Consider the following 22,346-nt stretch of genomic DNA (forward strand, 5'->3'; position numbering starts at 1 on the left):
ACTTAGCCATGACTGGTTAAACTCACAGGCCTGTCCTTTTCCGCTTGTCCCTGCAGTCTTTTTAAAATAAAGACACAACCCCTCTCCCCCAGTCTCCCCCGACACCTGATCTGTGATTGATGGTGATACAAATATCCCTGCAAATTCTTCTCCAGCTTTCCACTATGCCCAAGGACACACCTGCAGGTTTCCCTTGTGGAGAAGGTTGATCATGGACAGATTGAGCAGGTTGGAACAATGTGGAGAGGACAGAAGGAGATGGGACTTTACTGAACAGAACCCAGGGCTGAAGCTGACCAGATGTACCTTAGTGTGATATTTAGAATTGAATGGGGTGGGGTGGCCTTTTGTCGAGACAGGGCCACTGCGTGTTTAGGGCAGAGATAAGCAGATGTTTCCTCTGTTGGGAAGCCCAGGATTACAGGGAAAGTTCTTCCTGCAAACTTTTTTTGAAACCAGATCCCTTGTCATTCGCGCTCTCGTAAACCCATTCCCCTGCTGGGATCTGCAAATGTTGAGCTATCTGGGCACGCAGGACTCAGGCAGCGTCCATGGAGAGGATGTCAGTCATCTCTCTCCACAGACGCTGCTAGACCCGAGTCTCAGGTCTGTCCCAGCTCCTCGCCCCGCGCTGAAATCCCTCCACACACCGGTCCTGCCCTGTGCATTTGCTCCTTACTCCTGGCTGGCTGCCTGCCAGGGCGCTCTGGGCAGCAGGAAGGTTAACCGCTCGCTCGCTCGCCTCCCCACAGAACCTCCTCCACCTGATGGCACCGCCTCCTCCCCGCCTCTCCTCCCGCACAGGCGACCACAGGGCCGCGGAGTTTGTTTCATCGGGCTCCTCTGCTCCTGTCCCGTAGAGAGGCGGCCGGTTCCTCATCCGACTTAGTCCGGGTGTCGGAATCTCCGGAGCCGGGAATCCGAGGCTCTGGGGAGTGCAGAGTCCAGGAGCCGGGAGGAGTGTGGAGTCCGGGAGCAGAGTCCAGGAGAAGTGAACTCGGGGATCTGAACGGGAGCGAAGCGGCGATGCCGGAGGCAAGGGAAGGTAAGAGGCGGACGGGGGTGCGCTCTTTACGGCCGGTCCTTCGGCTCATCTGAGCGGCTCGGGGGGATGGGGTGGTGTGGGGATCACTGGGGCAGCCTCTGGTTCCGAGCCGGCCAGGATCAGGGTCATCTCCCGGACCCTCACTGACCGCTCCTCCCGGAACTTCACACCCCCCGCGGGAGGGGATTAAGTTCGGTGTTCGGAGCGGTGTCCGTTCCCAGTCTGGTCCTAGTGTCTGGTCTCGATCTAGTTTTGTCCAGAGCAGTATCCTGTTTCAGTCCGGACCCAGTGATCGGAGCTAGTCTGGTCTCAATGTCTGGTCTCAGTCCAGTCCTAGTCCGGACCCAGTCTGGTTCTATTGTCCGGTCTTGGTCCAGTCCCAACGCTTAGAGTGGTGTCTTGTCTCAGTCTGGTGCCAGTGTCCAATCTCAGTTCGGTCCCATTGTCTGGCCCCATTGTCTGGCCCCAGTGTCTGGGGTAGTGTCCGGTCTCAGTCTGGACCCAGTGTCTGGGCAGTGTCCAGTCTCAGTCTGGGCCAGTGAGCTGACACACCGCAGATGCACAGATTGTGTGAACTCTCCTGCGTGGAGCTCAGGGAGAAGATAGATCACAGAACTGTACAGCATAGAAACAGACCCTTCAGCCCATCTGTTTGTGCTGAACATGATGGTCAAATCAAACTAAAATTCTACTATCCCTCCACCCCCTTCATACTCAGTGCCACTGGCCATATGCTTCTGAGTAGCAATCCCTCTGAACCTTACCACAGAGCTATCCGCCCTTCTTCCATGCAACCTGACCTTCCAGACCAGCCTACCTTGTTAAAGCCCATGTGGAGATCAGCTGCCATTGTCTCATCAATCTCTTGATCCCCTCCACCAAAACCTCACAATATGTGAGGCACACATTGTGTTGGAACTGGTTCAGTCCAGCTAAGTGAGAACCCTCTTTCTTGGCTCACTCCCCCTCTGCCCAGCAAAGAGGGTGAGCACAATGTTCCAACTTATGTCCGTCACTGCAGCCTCTGCCATCAGCCTCTTGTTATTCTCACATGTGACCCCAGGATGCGTTAAATCTGAAATAAAAACAAAAACTGCTGGAACTGCTCAGCTGATCAGACAGAGTCTATGGAGATGAACAGAGTTCACGTTTCATCCTGAAAACAGTTGGTCAGAACTGAGGGCCTTTGAGGGTCTGGCACTTGTGTGGTGTGAATGGTACCTGCCTCATCTGCCTGAAGGCTCTGTGGAGTTTGCTGCCTGCAGATAGCAGCTATTTTGTATGATATCCTCACTGTCCTTGTGTTTGACACATGCTGAATTTCTTTGAGGAGCTAGCAAGCAGGTAGACCATGGGGGAGTAGTAGAGGTAGTGTATTTAGATTTCAATAAGGTCTGACATAAATGGTTACTGCTCAAGATAAAAGTGCTTGTGAATTGGGGTGAGATCTATTGTACGTGGTATTGTCTAACCCAGCAGAAGACAGTGAGCATCAGATGTCAAACAGTAGTTAGTGGGGTGTCACAGGGCATAGTGCCAGGACCCCAACAACACATAACCATTATTCCTAGATGATAGGACAAATGATCGTACAGAGTTCAGTGGGGCAGCAAAATGTGAGAAGGCACAGAGGGGATTGAAATAAAAATGTACAGAAATGCTGGAGGAAGTCGGCTGGTCTCACAGCATCCATAAAAGCTAAAGCTCTCAGGGCTCAAGCAATATATCTTTACTTCCTATGGACACTGCAAGACCAGCTGACTTCTTCCAGCATTTCTGTATGTTTTTACTACAGTCACAGTGTCACTCAGATAGGCTGAGTGAGTGGGCAGGAAGATAACAGTTGATGGGAAACTGGGAGGTTATCACTATGGGAAGGAAAACTGACAAAACAAGTTGTGAGGTGACTGGAGTGAGAAGGAAAACTGTTGCAGTACCACACATTGCAGGTCATCATGCACCAAGCACAGGACATTATGCCAATAGTTACAGCAAGTAATTCACAAGGTTAACAGAATATTGGCCTTATGTACAACAGAATGCAAAGATGGGGCAGGGTTTGCTGCCACGTCTGCACTGATGCCAACAATTTTTGTCTCCTGAAGGATGGATGTGCCTGCAGAGGAGGCAATTCAGAGAAGGTTCTCAAGGTTGACTCCTGGGGTGAAGTCACTGAAGGAAGGTTGACCAGTTTTTGCTAGTAGTCACATATGAAAGAAAGTGCTCACTAAAGTGGAAGACCATTAAAAAATTCACAAAACTTGCTCCAGGCATGGCAGACTTGCAATGTGGGCCAGTGTTCAGTATGAGGATGCAATGTCTGCACAGGGTGGATGCAGGCAGAGAGATTCACCCATTTCAGTGGTGTGGAGCTGTGGGTCTGTGACAGGGGTCAGGAGTGCGAGCTGTGGGACTAGGGTCAAAGATCTGTGTGAGTGGAGTCATTGACAGTAAGAAGCCTTCACACTGTCTAATGAAGAATCTGACTGAAACAGTTGCCAGCACCAGTCTCTTCAGTGCCTTTACATCCTCTCTTCCCTCAGAGACCATTCCAATGTCCCCTCACCTCCCACAGTGCCTTCTAGTTTCCAGCCTCTCTCTCTGAGTGGACAAAAGTTTCTCTGTGTGCCCATGTTTCTCCCCTTGCTTTCAGTAATGGGGAAATGTCTGTCACTGTCACCAGCCCTCTGCAGTGGTATGTCTGTGGGCTGGACACTGTGCACTGTGGATGGGAGCAGACCGTTCTCCTCCCAGGGGATCTATAACTGGGACAGCCTTTCAGAATCAGGGGCCATTTTACACTCAGGAGAATATTTGTTCATGAGTTCTGGGATTCCCTTCCTCAAAGGATATTGGAGCAATCTCTGAATAGATATTGCAGGAGCAATATTTATTGCTGCTTCTCTCAACAGCGTGGTCATGTGGCCTAATATCCTGTTGCTAGCTCCTCACCACTCCATCTTTCTGAGCTTCCTGACTGGTTTTGGCAAGGTGTAATGTCCTTTCACAGCTCATCAGTGCAGCCTCCCACCACCCCTCCCCTGACCTCGCCCCTCTAGCAGTGACTCGCACTTCTCTGGTCCGGTGAACTTCTCTGGTCCAGTGAACATGTCAGAAACTTATCTTTCTTCAGAGCAACACTGCTCTGAACCACGGCTTCCTGCTCTGTCTTGCTGTGCAGCCTGGTTTACTGGCAAAGTAGCTGCTTGGGCTGAACACTGGCGGACCACAACTGAGACCATGCGTGCTTCAGCTCACAGCCGTAATGTTCTGTTGGATATGCAGGTTCAACAGTCAGTATGTGGAAATCCCAGCACTGAAACCCACTGATGAGGTGGCTCACTTCCCTGTGGTTACTCAGATTTCCACTGCTGAGAGGCCTGGCCTCTCAGTACTGCTGAAACCTCTTGCTCAACAGTTCTCACTGGTGACTGGGTGGCTCTCTCATGGTCCCTACGTGAAGCGTCATGATCACAATCTTGGTCAGCAGGTGTTCAACTGAGCAACTACCTTGCCAGAGAGCAGCAAAGCAGAAAGCAGAGGAGCCCTGAAGAAAGACAAGTCTCTGCACTTGTTCTGTCCTAGTTGCAATGACAACACATACCAGGGCCTCCATTCCTTCATCTGGTGGTCTGCCCTGACCTTGCTATTCGTCTCCCACTTTCAATCAGATGATCTCTTACCGACTTGGAGCAAATGAGGGCAGTGGAGTGAGAGATCTGGGCTACAGGACAGCCTTATGGTGGAGGCACACTGGAGATGCAATCTCAAGCCAAGCACAGCAGCCTGGAGGATCTCGACGGGTGGGGCAGCATCTGAGGGAGAGACAGAGTAGTCGGTGTTTCAAGCTGGAACCCCCATCAAGACTGAGGATGCAGGACAGGAGGCACTGCAGGGGAACAGGCTAGAACAGGAGCCTGTGTGGGATTGCTGAACCAGGGGGAGGTGAACTAGGAGGCAGAGGATGCCACACAAAGAGAGAATGAGAAGAGAAATTAAGGGGTCAGATGGAGGAAGATGAGTCACATAGGGTGAAATGGGGGATGAGGGACAAAGGCTGTCGCTGCTGGGGAGAGGAGAATGGGTAGAGGTGGAGTATGGGGGCAGGAATGGGGAGAGGGGGATGAGAATGGCAGGGAGAAAGGAGCAGGAGAGAATGGGGTACAAAAGGTGGGGAGAATGGTGCTGTCACTGGACGAGGCCAGCAGTTACTACCTTTCTCTTACCCTGTCTGGTGGGTAATCCGCAGCTGGGGGACACTGCTCCCAGTCACTAGATAGATCATAAAATATTGGAGCAGAAATAGGCCATTCAATCATGAGCTAATCCATTTCCCCACCCAGCCCCATTGCCCAGCCTTCTCCCCATAACCTTTGATGTCCTGTCTAATCAAGAGCCCATCAATCTCTTTCTTAAATACACCCAATGACTTGGCCTCCACAACCACCTGTGGCAACAAATTCCACAAATTCACCCCCCTCTGGCTAAAGAAATTCTGTTTTAAACGGATGCACTTCAAACCTGAAGTTATGCCCTCTTGCCTTAGACTCTCCTACCATAGGAAACAACCTTTCTGCATCTACTCTGTCCATGCCTTTCAATGTTCAATAGGTTTCAATGAGATGCCCCTCATTCTCCTAAATTCCGATGAATACAGACCAAGAGTTGTCAAATGTTCCTAATATAATAACCCTTTCATTCCTGGAATCATCCTAGTGAATCTCTTTTGAACCCTCTCCAACGTCAGTACACCCTTTCTTAAATAAGGACTCCAAAACTGTTTACAATACTCCAAGTGAGTTCTCACCAGTGCCTTAAAAGCCTCATCATCACATCTCTGTTCTTGTATTCTATTCCTTTTGAAACTAATGCCAGCATTGCATTTGCCTTCTTCACCACCAACTCAACCTGCAACCAGGCTATCTCACATGAGGACTCCCAGGTCCCTTTGCATCTGGGTATTTTCAATTTTCTCCTCATTTGAAAAATAGTCTTCCCATTTATTTTTTCTACCAAAGTACATGACTGTGCACTTTCAAACATTATATTTCATTTGCCACTTCTCTGCCTATTCTTCTAATCTGTCTAAGCCCTTCTGCAGCCTCTGTGTTTCCTCAACACCACCTGCTCCTCCACCTACCTTTGTATCATTTGCAAACTTGGCCACAAAGCCATTCATTCCATCATCCAAATCATTAATGTATGACATAAAGAAGAAATGGCCCTAATACTGGCCCCTGTGGAAAACCACTAGCAAATGACAGACAACCAGAATATCGTCCCTGTATTCCAACTCTCTGCTTCCTGCAAATCAGCCAATACTCTCCCTACGCTAGTATATTTTCTGTTATACCATGGGATCTTATCTTGTTTGTAACCTCATGTGCAGCACCTTGTCAAAAGCCTTCTGAAAATCCAAATACACAACATCCACTGCATTTCCCTTATCCAGCCTGCTGGTCACTTCCTCAAGGAATTCCAACAGGTTTGTCAAGCAAGATTTTCCATAACCTCATCCTTGACAATTGATTCCAACATCTTCCCAACCTCTGATGTCAGGCTAACAGGTCAATAATGTCCCTTCTGCTACCTTCCTTTCTTTCTTGAATAGTGGAGTGACATTTGTGATTTCCCACTTCTCCCGAACAATGCCAGAATCTATTGATTCCTGTAAGATAATTACCAATGCCTCCAGAATCTCTACTATTAGGACCTGAGGATGCAATCCATCTGGTAAAGGAGACTTATCCACCAATTAGACCATTCAGCTTTCTGAGCAGCTTCTCGCTTGTAATAGTAACAACATTCACTTCCTTTCCCTGACACTCGTGGACATCCAGCACACTGCTTATGTCTCCCACAGTGAAAACTGATACAAAATACTCATTAACTATATCTCCTCTGCCATCTCCTTGTCTCCTATTATTATTTCTCCTGCATCATTTTCTAGTGGTCCTATATCTACTCTCACCTCTCTTTTACTCTTTATATACTTGAAGATGCTTTTTGTATCCTTTCTGCTTGCCTACTTTCATATTTCATTTTTTTCCCTCCTCATGAGTTTTTTTTAGCTGCCTTCTGTGTTTTTAAAAACTTTCCCATCATCTATCATTTCCCATTTCTTGCATAAACCCCATCCATTGCTGATCTGCTGTCTTCTCTACTAGTGTCCACTTCCAATCTACTTTGGCCATTTCCTCTCTCATGCCACTGTAATTCCCTTTACTCCACTGAAATACTGACTCATCTGATTTTATACTCTCCTTGTTAAATCTCAAATTGAACTCAGTCATATTGTGATCACTGCCCCCTAATGGTTCCTTTACCCTAAGCTCTCTAATCACCTCTGGTACATTACACCACATCCAATCCAGTACAACTGATTCCCTTATGGGCAAATCAACAAGCTGCTCTAAAAATCCATCTCATAGGCTTTCTACAAAATCTTTCTCAAGATCCAGTCCCAACTTGGTTTTCTCAACCTACTTGCATGTTAAAATAAATAATATTGCCCTTCTGACACATCTTTTCTATCTGCTGTTGCAATTTGTTGTCCATATCCCAGCTACTGTTTGGAGATTGGTATATAACTGCCAACAGTCTTTTTACCCTTGACATCTTGACATTTCTTTAATGATTCCCACAATGATTCTATGTTGTCCACAGCTGATGAGCACAGCCCCCCATCACTGCATCACCTACAGCTAGTGGGCACTGATCCCCCAGTAACAGACCCCTCCCACACTGGTTCTCATCTACAGCTGGATTGGCCTTGAAATCACACACAAAGGATCACTCAAGACATAGGAGCAGAAGTAGGCCAATCGGCCTATCGAGTCTGCTCCACCATTCTAATCACCCTCCCCCTCAGTCCCACTCCCTGGCCTTCTCCCCATAACCCTTGATGCCCTGACTAATCAAATACCTGTCAGTCTCTGCCTTAAATACTCTCAATGACTCACTTCCACAGCTGCCTGTGGCAACAAGTTCTACAGACTCAAGGACCTCTGGCTAAAGAAATTTGTCATCATCTCTGGTTTAAATTGATGTCCTTTTATCCTGAAGTTATGCCCTCTTCTTTCTTTTTCAATCTTTTTATTGTTTAAGTATAACATGAAATATACAATAGACAATGCACTGAGAGAATAAGGATACATTATTGACAAGATTATAATATACAACAGCCAATGAAAGGTAATAGTGTCTTTATCTCCCCGTACACAGTTAAGGAGAAAAAAAAGAATTCACATTATACTAAAACGCCCTGTACTAATCTATAAAAATAGTTATGAAAAACAAAAACAAACACCAGAAAGCCTTGGAACAGCATTTGTCAGACATAAAGAAGCATGGTCTTCACCCACAAGAGAAATTTGATGGGATCAGGGAGGGGCAACAACTCCAAAAGTAAAACGTTAGAACTTATAACACATGAAAATATTATATGAATGGGCATCAAGTTTCTTCAAATTTAACAGAAGAATCAAATGAGCCACTTCTAATTTTTTTTCTAAATTCAGGCAAGCCATGGTTTGAGAAAACCATTAGACGATAGTAGGAGGAGTGGGCTTCTTCCATCTAAAAAGAATTGCTCTCCTAGCCATCAGGGTAGTGAAAGCGATTATCTGATGAGCAGAAGCTGGACAACGACCTACATCTGTTCCTAAAACTCCGAAAAGAGCATTTAAGGGATTTGGCTGTAAGTCAATTGTGAGAATTACTGAAGGAGTACCAAAGATATCTTTCCAATATTTTTCCAAATCCAGACAGGACCGAAACATATGGGTCAATGAAGCCACTTATGAATTACACTGTCACAGATTGGATTAAAATTAGGAAAAGTACAGACAAGCTTGTCCTTGGACATATGCACCCTATGTACTACCTTAGATTGAATAAGGGAGTGTCAGGCACACATTGATGAGGTATTAAATAGCTTAAGAATCTTTTCCTACGTTGATAACTTTGGTCAATGCATATCGAAAACAGCCTAACCACGAGATGTGGAAAAAGCCTTTTTTATTTAAAGTGTTAGAGAAGTTTAAATTTGGCCCTTTTCTTTATTGGTTGGGTTAATGCTTTATATACAAACCCAGTTGCCAGGATGGTGACAAATGGTCAAGTTTCTTTACCTTTTAAATTGACACGTTCAACTTGGCAAGGTTGTCCATTGTCACCAGCCTTGTTTGCATTGGCTATTGAACCATTAGCTCAGATGATAAGAATCTTTTCCCACATCTCTGCAGAAAAAGATGTTGAAGCTCCTGCTCCCATGGCCCTTTGAATTTATCACTCAAGACTGGTCGCAATTTTAATAACATATCATATATAATTGCTTTAAACCCTTCTGGGAGGGTATCTTTCCTATAATTCTTTCCTATAATTCCATGGGCTCTCATCTTGTTCAGCAGATTCATGTGTAGCACCTTGTTGAAGGCCTTTTGAAGGTCAAAATACACAACATCCACTGCATCTCCCCGTCTATCCTATTTATGATCTCTTCAAAACATTGCAGTAGGTTTGTCAGGTATTATTTTCTTTCACTGACTTGTGTCCAGTCTCAGGCTGACCCAGTTGCCTGTTAAATGTTTATTTTGTGATCAAATATCTCGTATATACACATCCTCCGGGTCACAGAGTCACTGCCTATCTTTGGTCTGCAGACATCTATCTGGGTTCGATCTGGCATGTGTTCAGACTCTGAAAAGTTGTACTTGTTTTGTCTGTTTGTATCCATATTCTGAATATATGTTTACTTTGTGTGTTTGTGTTTTGTCCGTGTGTGTGTGTTTTGTCCACGTGTGCATTTGTCCATGATCACGTTTTGTTTGCATTTGTCTATGTGCATGTTTACATGTGCATTTGTCCATGTGTGTGTTTGTCCATGTGTGCGTTTTGTCCATGTTCTCATTTTGTCCACATGTATTTGTCTGTGTGCATGTTTGTCCTTGTACGCTTTTGTCTGTGTGTGGCTTTTGTCTGTGTTCACATTTTGTCCACGTTTGTGTTTTGCCCGTGTGCGTGTTTGTGTTCGCATTTTGTCCATGTTTGCATTTTGTACTCATGTGAGCTTGACTAAATTTATGTGTGTTTTTCTGTGTAAGTACTCTCAGCAACTTTCTGTGGTCAGGGGTTCCTCAAGTTCACACCTCTCTGAAAAAAGAAATTTCTCCTCATCTCCTTTTTCCTGTGCCCCTTGCTGTGGACTCCCCCAACACTGAGAATGGTCTTTCTGCATTGAACCTGTGTCCAGAGACAAAAACCCATGAAAGGAAGAGATGACCAAGACCTGGATGGGCTACTGAAGGAATCTATTGATGCAAACCCTCCAGTTTATCCTTATTTATTTACAGGAACAAAGAGGCGCCACTGGTGCAAGTGCTTGCTGGTGACCACTGCCGTGCTCTTGCTGGTTGTCGTTGCAGTGTTGGTGATTGTGGCTGTGCGGCAGAACAGACCAACTCCACCCAATCTGAAGGTAAACCTCAGCAGGAGCAGGGGTTTTTCCCTGCTGTGAGTCCCCTGCACCTCCCCAACTCTCAGCCTCATCATTTGTTACAGTGAGGAGGTGGCTGGATAAATCTCTGAACTGTGGGAGTCCATGTTCCCCCAGCTCCCATCCTTCCTGCTCCTCCCCCTGCAGCCCCACACCCTGCAGCCCCACACCCTGCACCCCCCCACCTTCACAGTCCCCAGCCTCCAGCGCACATCTTTTGGGATTCACCTTTATCCCGCCTGCCAGCTCCATCTCATGTCCTTATTTTGCTGTCCTGACCCCTCAGAAGCTCCCTTCTGCACACCCTACATCATCAAGGGATTTGCTTGATCTGGACATTAAATCTGAAATACACAGTTTTTCTGACCAGAAAAATCCCTCATCAGCCAGGGGTCCTTAATCTGACCAGCCTTGCCTTCACCCTGATGAGACTGTCCTATCTCACCTTTAAAAAGTCCCACTTTCCATTTGCCCTTTTACAAGTAAATATCCCTCCCAATCAATGTCTGCAAGTTCCTTCCCAATTACTTCACAATCATTCTTGCCCCAGTTTCAGGCATGAACCTGTGGACTGGAGCTATTTTGAAACCAATGGAGTTGTGCTCACTTGGCCTAAAGTTCTCCCTCAGTGTCAGTTCCGTCACTTGCCCCATCTTGTTCCCTAAAAGGACATCCAGTCTCATGGGGCTCTCAGTGTATTGAAGGTGAGGGGTCTCTTGGATACACTTTGTCCGTATCTTCCTCTGGAGCGGAACCTTCATGCTAAACTTGTTTTTCCAAGGACTTAACAAACTGAGTTGGTTATTTTACTAATTTACTAATATTTGTAATCTCAAACCTTTATTCCCCTACCTCACCTGGATTCCTACTTTTCAAGAAATTTGTAATCTCCTTGTATTTCTTATCAAGATGCACTATTCCATAATTACACATGCTGAAATATACATTCCAGTTATCCATGTCATCTAGTAAACCCCCAGTAACACCTGGATTCTGTGTGATGTGTGGTTACGAGGAATTTTGTCGTTCATATAAATTATGCCTTCTGTCACATGCTTTCTGTTTGATTGGAAGTGTTTTGGTACAAGAACATTTGGCCCCTCGTGCCTGCTCTGCCGTTCAATGTGGTCATGAATGACCTCCCCCAACACTCCCATATGACCAAAGTTCTTTCCCAATGCTGCCTGCACTGTTCCCACATGCCTTGATTCCCTTAACATCCTTAACATCCTGAATATACTCAGCAACAGCTCTCTTAGATGGAGAATTCCAAAGTTCACCATGCTTGGGAGGCATGTTTCTTCTCACCTCACTCCTGAACAGCAATTTCCTGATTCACCAGTAAAAACACAGAGATATGGGAGGAACTCAGCTGGTCTCACAGCATCCATAGGAAGTAAAGATATATAACCAACGGTTCGGGCTTGAGATCTTCTTCAAGGTGCCTTGAAGATACCTTGACAAAGGCCTCAGGCACACTAATGATATTACATTCAAAATATGTGTTAAGCATGAGTCATTGCTGGTTAAGGGTGATCGTAGAACAAGGCTCTTCAGCCACATGTCTGTGCTGTCCTTGCTGCCATTCTAACCATCCCATCTGCCTGCACATGGTCCATGTCCCTCCATTCCCACCCTGGTTATGTGTTTGTCTGAATTCCTTATGGTTGTCGTTATTAGATCTACTTCCACACCTACCACAGAAACTGTTCCTGAACAAATAGACAAACAACTGCACCCATGCACAGCACTGACCCCTGTGGAACACCACTGCTCACAGACCTCCAGTCAGAGAAACATCGTCTCTTCTCCCACCCTTTCTCCTACAACAAAGATAATTTTGGCCTCAATTTACCAACTGATAAAGATCCCATGTGACTTCACCTGTGGGTCAGCCAGCCATGAGTGTGGAATGCCTTATGAAAGTCCATGTAGACAGCATCCACTGTGCTACCCTCAGCAACCACCTTCATTGCCAATGTTTCATAAGACACAACTTGCCCTGCACAAACATGTTCTGTCCCTCACCTGACAATGCCTTTTCAGAGTTAAACAGAGATCACCCTGTGATCATAGTGCAATACAAAGTGCTGGACAAACTCAGCAGATCACAGGGCATCTATGGGAAGTCAAGGGGAAACCACCATTGATGAAGGGCTCAGGTCTGAAATGTTAGTTACCGTTTATTTCCCATGGATGCTACATGACGTGTTAAGTTTCTTCAGCACTGGTGTGTATTGCACTGCCTTTCCCGATAGTTTGTGAGCATGGCCAGGCTGGCCAATAGAATGGGGAGATGAAAGGGGGAGGAGTGGCATTGCTCATTGGGGAAAATATCACTGTTCTCAAGCAGGACAGACCAGAGGGCTCATCTACTGAGGCTATATGGGAGGAGCTGAGGAACGGGAACAGTATGACCACACTCATAGGGTTGTATTATAGGCCACCCAATAGTCAGTGAGAATTGGAGGAGCAAATCTGTGGAGAAATAGCAGACAGCTGCAGGAAACATAAAATTGTGATAGTAGGAGATATTAACTTTCCACATATTGACTGGGACTCTCATACTATAAAAGGGCTGGGTGGCTTGGAGTTTGTCAAATGTGTTTATGAAAGTTTTCTAAATCAATATATATAGCTGAATCTCCTCAGACACTTCACAAATTATAGCCATTGGGAAGTCTTCATTGTGATTGCATCAACATGAAGGCTCCAGGACAAATCCTCAAAGATGTTGACACCCAGAAAATTGAAGCTCTTGACCCTCTCAACTACTGAGCCCTTGATGAGGACTGGGTAGTGTTCCCCTGACTTCCTCTTTTATTGATATTTCTGGTTCAGTTAAGTATACTATAACGTCATCTGCAAATAAACTGATTTTATATTCCTTATCTTTTATTTTTATCCCTTTTATTTTATTTTCTGTTCTTATCAGTTCTGCTAGTGGTTCTATGGCTAACGCGAACAATAAGGGCGATAGTGGGCATCCCTGCCTTGTTGTTCTGCTTAAGTTAAATTGTTTTGATATATATCCATTTACTGTCACTTTCGCCAATGGCCCCTTATATAATGCTTTAATCCAATTAATATATTTCTCTGTTAAGCTGAATTTTTGTAGTACTTTGAATAAATAATTCCATTCTACTCTGTCAAAGGCCTTCTCTGTGTCTAAAGCAACCGCTACTGTTGGATCTTTATTTCCTTCTACTGCATGAATTAAGTTAATAAATTTACAAATATTGTCTGTTGTTCGTCTTTTTTTAATAAATCCAGTTTGGCCTAGATTTACTATTTTTGGTACAGTAAAGATATTGGTCTATATGACGCTGGTGCGAGTGGATCTTTCCCTGTCTTTGGTATTACTGTAATTATTGCTGTTTTGCATGAATCTGGTAAGCTTTGTGTTTTATCATTCTGGTTGATTACTTCCAGGAGGGGAGGAATTAATAAATCTTTAAATGTTTTATAGAATTCTATTGGGAATCCATCCTCTCCTGGTGTTTTATTATTCGGTAGTTTTTTTATTATCTCTTGCATTTCTACTATTTCAAATGGTTTTGTTAATTTATTTTGTTCGTCTGTTTGTAATTTCGGTAGTTCAATTTTAGTTAAAAATTCATCTATTTTGTCTTCTTTCCCTTCGTTTTCAGTTTGATATAATTGTACGTAGAATTCTCTGAAGTTTTCATTAATCTCCGTTGGATTATATGTCTTTTTTCCTTGATGCCAATACCATTCTCTTAGTTTGTTCTATCTTAAGCTGCCATGCTAGAATTTTGTGCATTTTTTCTCCTAGTTCATAATATTTCTGTTTTGTCTTCATTATGTTCTTCTCCACCTTATATGTTTGTAGTGTTTCATATTTTATTTTTTTATCTGCCAATTCTCTTCTTTTAGTTGTGTCTTCCTTCATTGCTAATTCTTTTTCTATATTTGCTATTTCCCTTTCCAACTGCTCTGTTTCCTGATTGTAGTCCTTCTTCATCTTGGTTACATAACTTATTATTTGCCCTCTGATGAACGCTTTCATTGCGTCCCATAGTATAAACTTATCTTTCACTGTTTCCGTATTTATTTCAAAGTACATTTTAATTTGTCGTTCAATTAATTCTCTAAAATCCTGCCTTTTAAGTAGCATGGAGTTTAATCTCCATCTATACATTCTTGGAGGGATGTCCTCTAACTCTATTGTCAATATCAGGGGTGAGTGGTCCGATAATATTCTAGCTTTATATTCTGTTTTCCTAACTCTGTCTTGGTTGGGTTAATGCTTTATATACAAACCCAGTGAACTAAAATTGTGGGCAGTAATTTTTCAAAATTAATTTTCACGAGTCGTAAAGTGGTACAGCACCGAAATGGACCCTTTGTTCCAACTTGTCTGTGCTGGCCCATTCATCTTCACAAAACCAACTTTGTCTACCTGAGTGTATTAATAAACAAACTGCAGAGTTGTGATATTTAAAAAAAAATCAAAATATATAGAGGTACCAATGAGTAAGATCTCCTATTAGGGAATGAGACAGGACAGACGACAGAAGTAAATGTAGGGGAACATTTTGGGTCCAGTGATCATAAAGCCATTGGTTTCAAGTTTATTATGGAGAAGGATAGGTGTGGGCCTTGGGTTGAGATTTTAAATTGGAGAAAGGCCGATTGTGAGGAAATAAGAAAGGATCTAGAATGCGTGGATTGGGATAAGTTGTTTTCAGGCAAGGATGTGCGAGGTAAGTGGAGTACCTTCAAAGATGGAATTTGAGAGTACAGACTTTGTATGTTCCAGTCAGGATTAAAGGCAAGGTTAGAAGATAAAGGGAACCTTGGTATTTGAGGGATATTGGGGATCTGGTTTGGAAGGAGAGGTGTATAACAAGTATAGACAATATGGAGCAAATGAGGTACCTGAGGAGAATAAAATTGCAAGAAAAACCTCAAAAAAGAAATCAGGAAGGCTCAAAGAAGACATGAGGTTGCTTTGGCAGACAATGTGAAGGTAAATCCTAAGGTATTATAACCCCATAACAGTATATTAATAGCAAAAGAATAGTAAAGAACAAAATTGGCTCCCTTGAAGATCTGAGTGGTCAGCTATATATGACACCACAAGATCTTAAATGAGGGGAGATCTTAAATATTTACTTTTCATCAGTATTCACTCAAGAAATGGGCACAGAGACATGGTGTGTAAGGAAAACAAGCAGTGAGATAATGGAAGTATATACTGATTAAAGAGGAAGAAGTGCTTGCTGTCTTAAAGGAAATAAGGGTGGATAAATCCCCAGGCCTGACAAGATAATCCCTTAAGGGAAGCTAGTGTAAAATTGCAGGGGCTCTGGCAGAAATATTTAAAATGTCCTTAGCCAGAGGATTGGGGGTAGCTCACATTGTTCCATTGTTTATAAAAGGCTCCAAAAGTAACCCTGGAAATTATAGACCGGTGAGCCTTTCGTCAGTGGTAGGTAAATTATTAGAAGGTGTTCGAAGAGATTGGATATACAATTATTTGGATAGTCAGGGACAAATTAGAGATAATCAACATGGCTTTGTGCATGGAAAGTTTTAAAAAAAATTTTTTTATTTTTCACACTATAACCATATTGACCAAGATACATACAGACATTTTTCTTCTTAAATATATACAGTGTCGTTTTTTTCTCCCTTTTCCCCCCCTCCCTTCCCTCCCTCCCTCACCCCTTCCCCATTTATTTGAAGTTCAATCTATAAGATACATTAAACCCGTTAAACAATGTTGTCATTTAATAAAAATAAACAAGAAATTTTACTGAGTCAGTTCTTTTCGTTATCTTCTCCTTCTGTCATTTTAGGTGGTTGGTCCATGGTAGGATTTCTCTATTATGTTTCATGTATGGCTCCCATATTTGTTCAAATATTGTAATGTTATTTCTTAAATTATATGTTATTTTTTCTAATGGAATACATTTATTCATTTCTATATACCATTGTTGTATTCTCAAATTGTCTTCTAATTTCCAGGTTGACATAATACATTTTTTTGCTACAGCTAAGGCTATCATAACAAATCTTTTTTGTGCTCCATCCAAATCAAGTCCAAATTCTTTGTTTCTTATATTACTTAGGAGGAAGATCTCTGGGTTTTTTGGTATATTGCTTTTTGTGATTTTATTTAATATCTGGTTTAGATCTTCCCAAAATTTTTCCACTTTCTCATGTCCAAATTGCATGAACTGTTGTTCCCCCTTTTTTTTTCCTTTTTACAGTGAAAACATCTGTTTGATACTGTTGGGTCCCATTTATTTAACTTTTGAGGTGTGATGTATAGCCTGTGTATCCAGTTATATTGATTCATGCGTAACCTCGTGTTTATTGTATTTCTCATAGTTCCGGAGCATAGCTTCTCCCATGTTTCATTCTTTATCTTTATGTTTAGATCTTGTTCCCATTTTTGTTTAGGTTTACCATTTGTTTCCTCGTTCTCCTTTTCTTGCAGTTTGATGTACATGTTTGTTACAAATTTTTTAATTATCATTGTGTCTGTAATCACATATTCAAAATTGCTTCCTTCTGGTAACCTCAGACTGTTTCCCAATTTGTCCTTCAAGTAGGTTTTCAGTTGGTAGTAGGCAAACATTGTATTGTGAGTTATATTATATTTGTCCTTCATTTGATTAAAGGATAATAATTTATTTCCTGAAAAACAATTTTCTATTCTTTTGATCCCTTTTCTCTCCCATTCTCTAAAGGAAAGGTTATCTATTGTGAAAGGGATTAGCGGATTTTGCGTCAATATTAGTTTTGGTAGTTGGTAATTTGTTTTATTCCTTTCTACATGAAACTTCTTCCAAATGTTGAGCAGATGATCCAATACTGGTGAATTCCTACGTTGCACCAGTTTTTCATCCCATTTATATAGTATATGTTCAGGTATCTTCTCCCCTATTTTATCTAGTTCCAATCTGGTCCAATCTGGTTTTTCCCTTGTTTGATAAAAATCTGATAGGTATCTTAATTGTGCGGCTCTATAATAATTCTTAAAGTTTGGTAGTTGTAAGGCTCCTTGTTTGTACCATTCTGTTAATTTATCTAGTGCTATCCTCGGTTTCCCCCCTTTCCATAAGAATTTCTTTATTATTTTCTTTAACTCCTTGAAGAATTTCTCTGTTAGGTGTATTGGTAATGACTGAAATAGGTATTGTATCCTTGGGAAAATATTCATTTTAATGCAGTTTATCCTTCCTAGCAGTGTTAGTGGTAAGTCTTTCCAATGCTCTAAGTCGTCTTGTAATTTTTTCATTAATGGATGGTAATTGAGTTTATATAGATGGCCGAGGTTTTTTATTTAGTTGTATACCTAGGTATCGCATTGCTTGTGTTTGCCATCTAAATGGCGATTCTTTCTTAAACTTTGTGAAATCCGCATTATTCATTGGTATTGCTTCACTTTTATTTGCGTTGATCTTGTACCCCGATACTTCTCCATATTTCTTCAATTTCCTATGTAATTCTTTTATTGATATTTCTGGTTCTGTTAAGTATATTATAACGTCATCTGCAAATAGACTGATTTTATATTCCTTCTCTTTTATTTTTATCCCTCTTATTTTATTTTCTGTTCTTATCAGTTCTGCTAGTGGTTCTACAGCTAACGCGAACAGTGAGGGAGATAGTGGACATCCCTGCCTTGTTGATCTGCTTAAGTTAAATTGTTTTGATATATATCCATTTACTGTCACTTTCGCCAATGGCCCCTTATATAATGGTTTAATCCAATTAATATATTTCTCTGGTAGGCTGAATTTTTGTAGTACTTTGAATAAATAATTCCATTCTACTCTGTCAAAGGCCTTCTCTGCGTCTAAAGCAACCGCTACTGTTGGAGTTTTATTTCCTTCTACTACATGAATTAAGTTAATAAATTTACAGATATTGTCTGTTGTTCATCTTTTTTTCATAAATCCTGTTTGGTCTAGATTTACTATTTTTGGTACACAGTCGACTAATCTGTTTGCTAATAGTTTAGCTATTATCTTATAATCTGTGTTAAGTAGAGATATTGGTCTATATGACGCTGGTGCAAGTGGATCTTTCCCTGTCTTTGGTATTACTGTAATTATTGCTGTTTTGCATGAATCTGGTATGCTTTGTGTTTTATCAATCTGGTTGTATGTACAGGAGGGGAGGAATTAATAAGTCTTTAAAGTGCATGGAAAGTTAATGAAGGAAAGACTGGATATTGACAATATGGACTTTAGTAAGGCCTTTGACAAGGTCCTGCATGGGGGAGTTAGTCAGGAAAGTTCAGATGCTAGGTATTCAGGGTGAAGAAGTGAACTAGATTTGACAATGGCTGGACGCGAGAAGCCAAAGAGTAGTGGTGGATGATTGCTTCTCAGATTGGAGGCCTGTGAATAGTGGTGTGCCTCAGGGATCGGTACTGGGACCATTGTTGTTTGTCATCTATATTAATGATCAGGAATGATAATGTGGTAAATTAGATCAGCAAGTTTCCAAGTGAACACTAAGATTGGAGGTGGTGTGGACAGTGAAGAGGTTTTCAAAATGTGCAGAGGGACTGGACCAGCTGTTAAAGGACTGAAAAATGGCAGATGGAATTTAATGCAAACAATTGTGAGGTGTTGCATTTTGGAAGGATAAACCAAGAAAGTACATACACAGTAAATGGTAGGGCACTGAGGAGTTTAGTAGAACAGAGGGATCTGGGAATACAGATACACAATTCCCTGAAAGTGGCATCACAGGTAGATAGGGTTGTAAAGAGAGCTTTGGGCATATTGGCCTTTATAAGTATTGAGTACAGGAGATGGATGTAATGGTAATCTCAATCTGTTTCCCAATTTATCCTTTAAAGAAGCTTTCAGTTGGTGATATGCAAACATTGTACCATGAGTTATTCCATATTTGTACTTCAACTGTTCAAATGTTAATAAATTATTTCCCAAAAAACAATTTTCTATTCTTTTCTCTCCCATCCTCTAAAGGAAAGGTTATTTATTGTAAAAGGGATTAATGGGTTTTGTGTCAATAACAATTTTGGTATTTGGTAATTCATTTTTTTCCTTTCTCAGTGGATCTTCCATATATTAAGTAAATGATGCAATACTGGTGAGCTTTTATATTGCACCATCTTTTCATCCCACATAAAGTATATGTTCCGATACTTTCTCCCCTATTTTATCTAGTTCTATCTTAGTCCAGTCTGGTTTTTCCCTTGTCTGATAAAAGTCTGATAAATACCTTAATTGTGCTGCTCTATAATTATTTTTAAAGTTTGGTAACTTCAAACCACCTTGGTTATGCCTCTCTGTTAATTTATCTAACACTACCCTCGGTTTACCCCCTTTCCACAAGAATTTCCTTATTATTCTCTTTAGTTCATTAAAGAAGTTCTCTGTTAAGGGAATTGGCATTGATTGAAATAAGAATTGTATCCTTGGGAACACATTCATTTTATTGCAATTTACCCTGCCTATCAATGTTAGCAGTAATTCTTTCCAATGTTCTAAGTCTTCCTGCAATTTCTTTATTAGTTGCTGGTAATTTAGTCTGTACAAGGGGCTTAAGTTATTATCTAACCTGATACCTAGGTATCGGAGGTATTGGGTTGTTTGTGTTTGCCATTTAAATGGTGATTCTTTTTTAAATTCTGTATAATCCGCATTAATCATTGGCATCACTTCACTTTTATTTGCGTTGATCTTGTACCCCGATATTTCTCCATACTCCTTCAATTTCTTATGCAATTCTTTTTTTGATATTTCTGGTTCTGTTAAATATACTGTGATGTCATCTGCAAATAAACTGATTTTATACTCCTTTATTTTTATCCCTTTTATTTTATTTTCTGCACATCAGTTCTGCCAATGGTTCTATTGCTAAGGTGAACAATAAGGGGGATAATGGACATCCCTGTCTAGTTGACCTACTTAATTTAAATTGGCTCGATACATATCCATTTACTGTTACCTTCGCCAATGGTCCATTATACAATGCTTTAATCCAATTAATATATTTTTCTGGTAGATTGAACCTCTGTAATACTTTAAATAAATAGTTCCACTCTACTCTGTCAAAGGCTTTTTCTGCATCTAAAGCAACAGCCACTGTTGGTTTCTTATTTCCTTGAACTGCATGAATTAGATTAATAAGTTTACAGACATTATCCGCTGTTCGTCCTTTCTTAATAAATCCAGTTTGATCTTAATTTACTATTTTTGGTATATAATCAGCCAATCTGTTTGCTAATAATTTTGCTGTTATCTTATAATCTGAGTTAAGTAGTGATATTGGTCTATATGATACTGGTGTTAATGGATCCTTCCCCGTCTTTGGTATTACTGTAATTATTGCTGTCTCATATGAATCTGGCAAGTTTTGTGTTTCTTCTATCTGGTTCAATACTTCCAGGAGAGGAGGAATTAATAACTCTTTAAATGTTTTATAGAATTCTAGCTTTTTAAATATATCCTGTACTTCTTCTATTTCAAATGGTTTTATCAGTTTTTGTTCTTCTTATTGCAATTTTGGGAATTCAATTTTAGCTAAAAATTCTTCTATTTTATCATCTTTCCCCTTGTTCTTAGTTAGGTATAATTGTTCATAAAATTCCTTAAAGTTTTCATTAATTTCTATTGGGTTATATGTAATTTGTTTGTCCTTTTTCCTTGATGCCAATACAGTTTTTTAGCTTGTTCTGTTTTAAGTTGCTAGGCTAATATTTTATGTGTTTTTTCTCCCAGTTCGTAATATTTTTGCTTTGTTTTCATTGTGTTCTTCTCCACCTTGTATGTTTGTAATGTTTCGCATTTTATTTTTTTGTCTGCCAATTCTCTCTTTTTCGTTATATCATCCCTTTTTACAACATACCTCCCTGCTGGATCTATTATTTCCTCCTCTATTTTGATTGGTACATTTTTATTAACTAATATGGTACACCGCTAGCTTTTAAATTATATGATGCTGCTGCTATGTACCCTATATAGTCTCTCTTTAATTTATGATCCACTTAAAAAAAAGGGATTAAAAGAATAGAAAATTGTTTTTCAGGAAGTAGATTCTTATCCTTTGAACAAATGAGAGATAAGTACAATATAACTGGAGATACAGCGCTGGCATATTACCAACTGAGATCCTACTTGAAGGATAAATTAGGAAGCAATTTGAGTTTGCCAGAGGGAAGTAACCTTGAATATGTGATTACAGATACAATGTTAATCAAAAGATTTATAACAAATATGTATATTAAACTGCAAGAAAAGGAGAATGAGGAAACAAATGGTAAAACTAAACAAAAATGGGAACAAGATTTAAATATAGAGATAAAAAAGGAAACATGGGAGAAGTTATGTTCTGGAACGATGAGAAATACAATAAATACGAGGTTACGTATGATACAATATAACTGGATACACAGGCTATATATTACACCTCAAAAGTTAAATAAATGGGACCCAACAGTATCTGATAGATGTTTTCGATGTAAAAAAGAAATGGGAACAACAATTCATGCAATCTGGACATGTGAGAAAGTAGAAAAATTTTGGGAAGATCTCAATCAGATATTAAATAAAATAACAGAAAACAATATACCAAAGAATCCAGAGATCTTTCTCCTAAGTAACATAAAAAACAAAGAATTTGGAATTGATTTGGAGGATGCACAAAAAAGATTTGTTAAGATAGCTCTAGCCGTAGCAAAAAAATGTATTATGTCAACCTGGAAATTGGAAGATAATCTGAAAATACAACAATGGTATATAGAAATGAATAAATGTATTCCATTAGAAAAACTTACATATAGTTTAAGAA

The 22,346-nt window shown here is 41.0% G+C and overlaps 1 protein-coding gene across 2 annotated transcripts in view; it reads left to right on the top strand.

Annotated features, from left to right (window-relative positions):
- The first annotated feature begins 558 nt into the window (after positions 1-558).
- Positions 559-22,346, top strand: part of entpd1 (ectonucleoside triphosphate diphosphohydrolase 1) — a 42,609-nt gene continuing 20,821 nt past the window's right edge. The window contains exons 1-2 of one of the 2 annotated variants that reach the window (XM_069900445.1): positions 559-1,045; positions 10,399-10,523. In XM_069900445.1, the coding sequence (XP_069756546.1) occupies positions 1,027-1,045; positions 10,399-10,523 (144 nt within the window). In that variant the 5' untranslated portion in view covers positions 559-1,026. The remainder of the gene's footprint in view (positions 1,046-10,398; positions 10,524-22,346) is intronic. The other variant, XM_069900444.1, reaches the window with a different exon arrangement.

The sequence above is a fragment of the Narcine bancroftii genome, chromosome 10, assembly GCF_036971445.1.
Source record: "Narcine bancroftii isolate sNarBan1 chromosome 10, sNarBan1.hap1, whole genome shotgun sequence".
Classification (NCBI taxonomy): Eukaryota; Metazoa; Chordata; class Chondrichthyes; order Torpediniformes; family Narcinidae; genus Narcine; species Narcine bancroftii.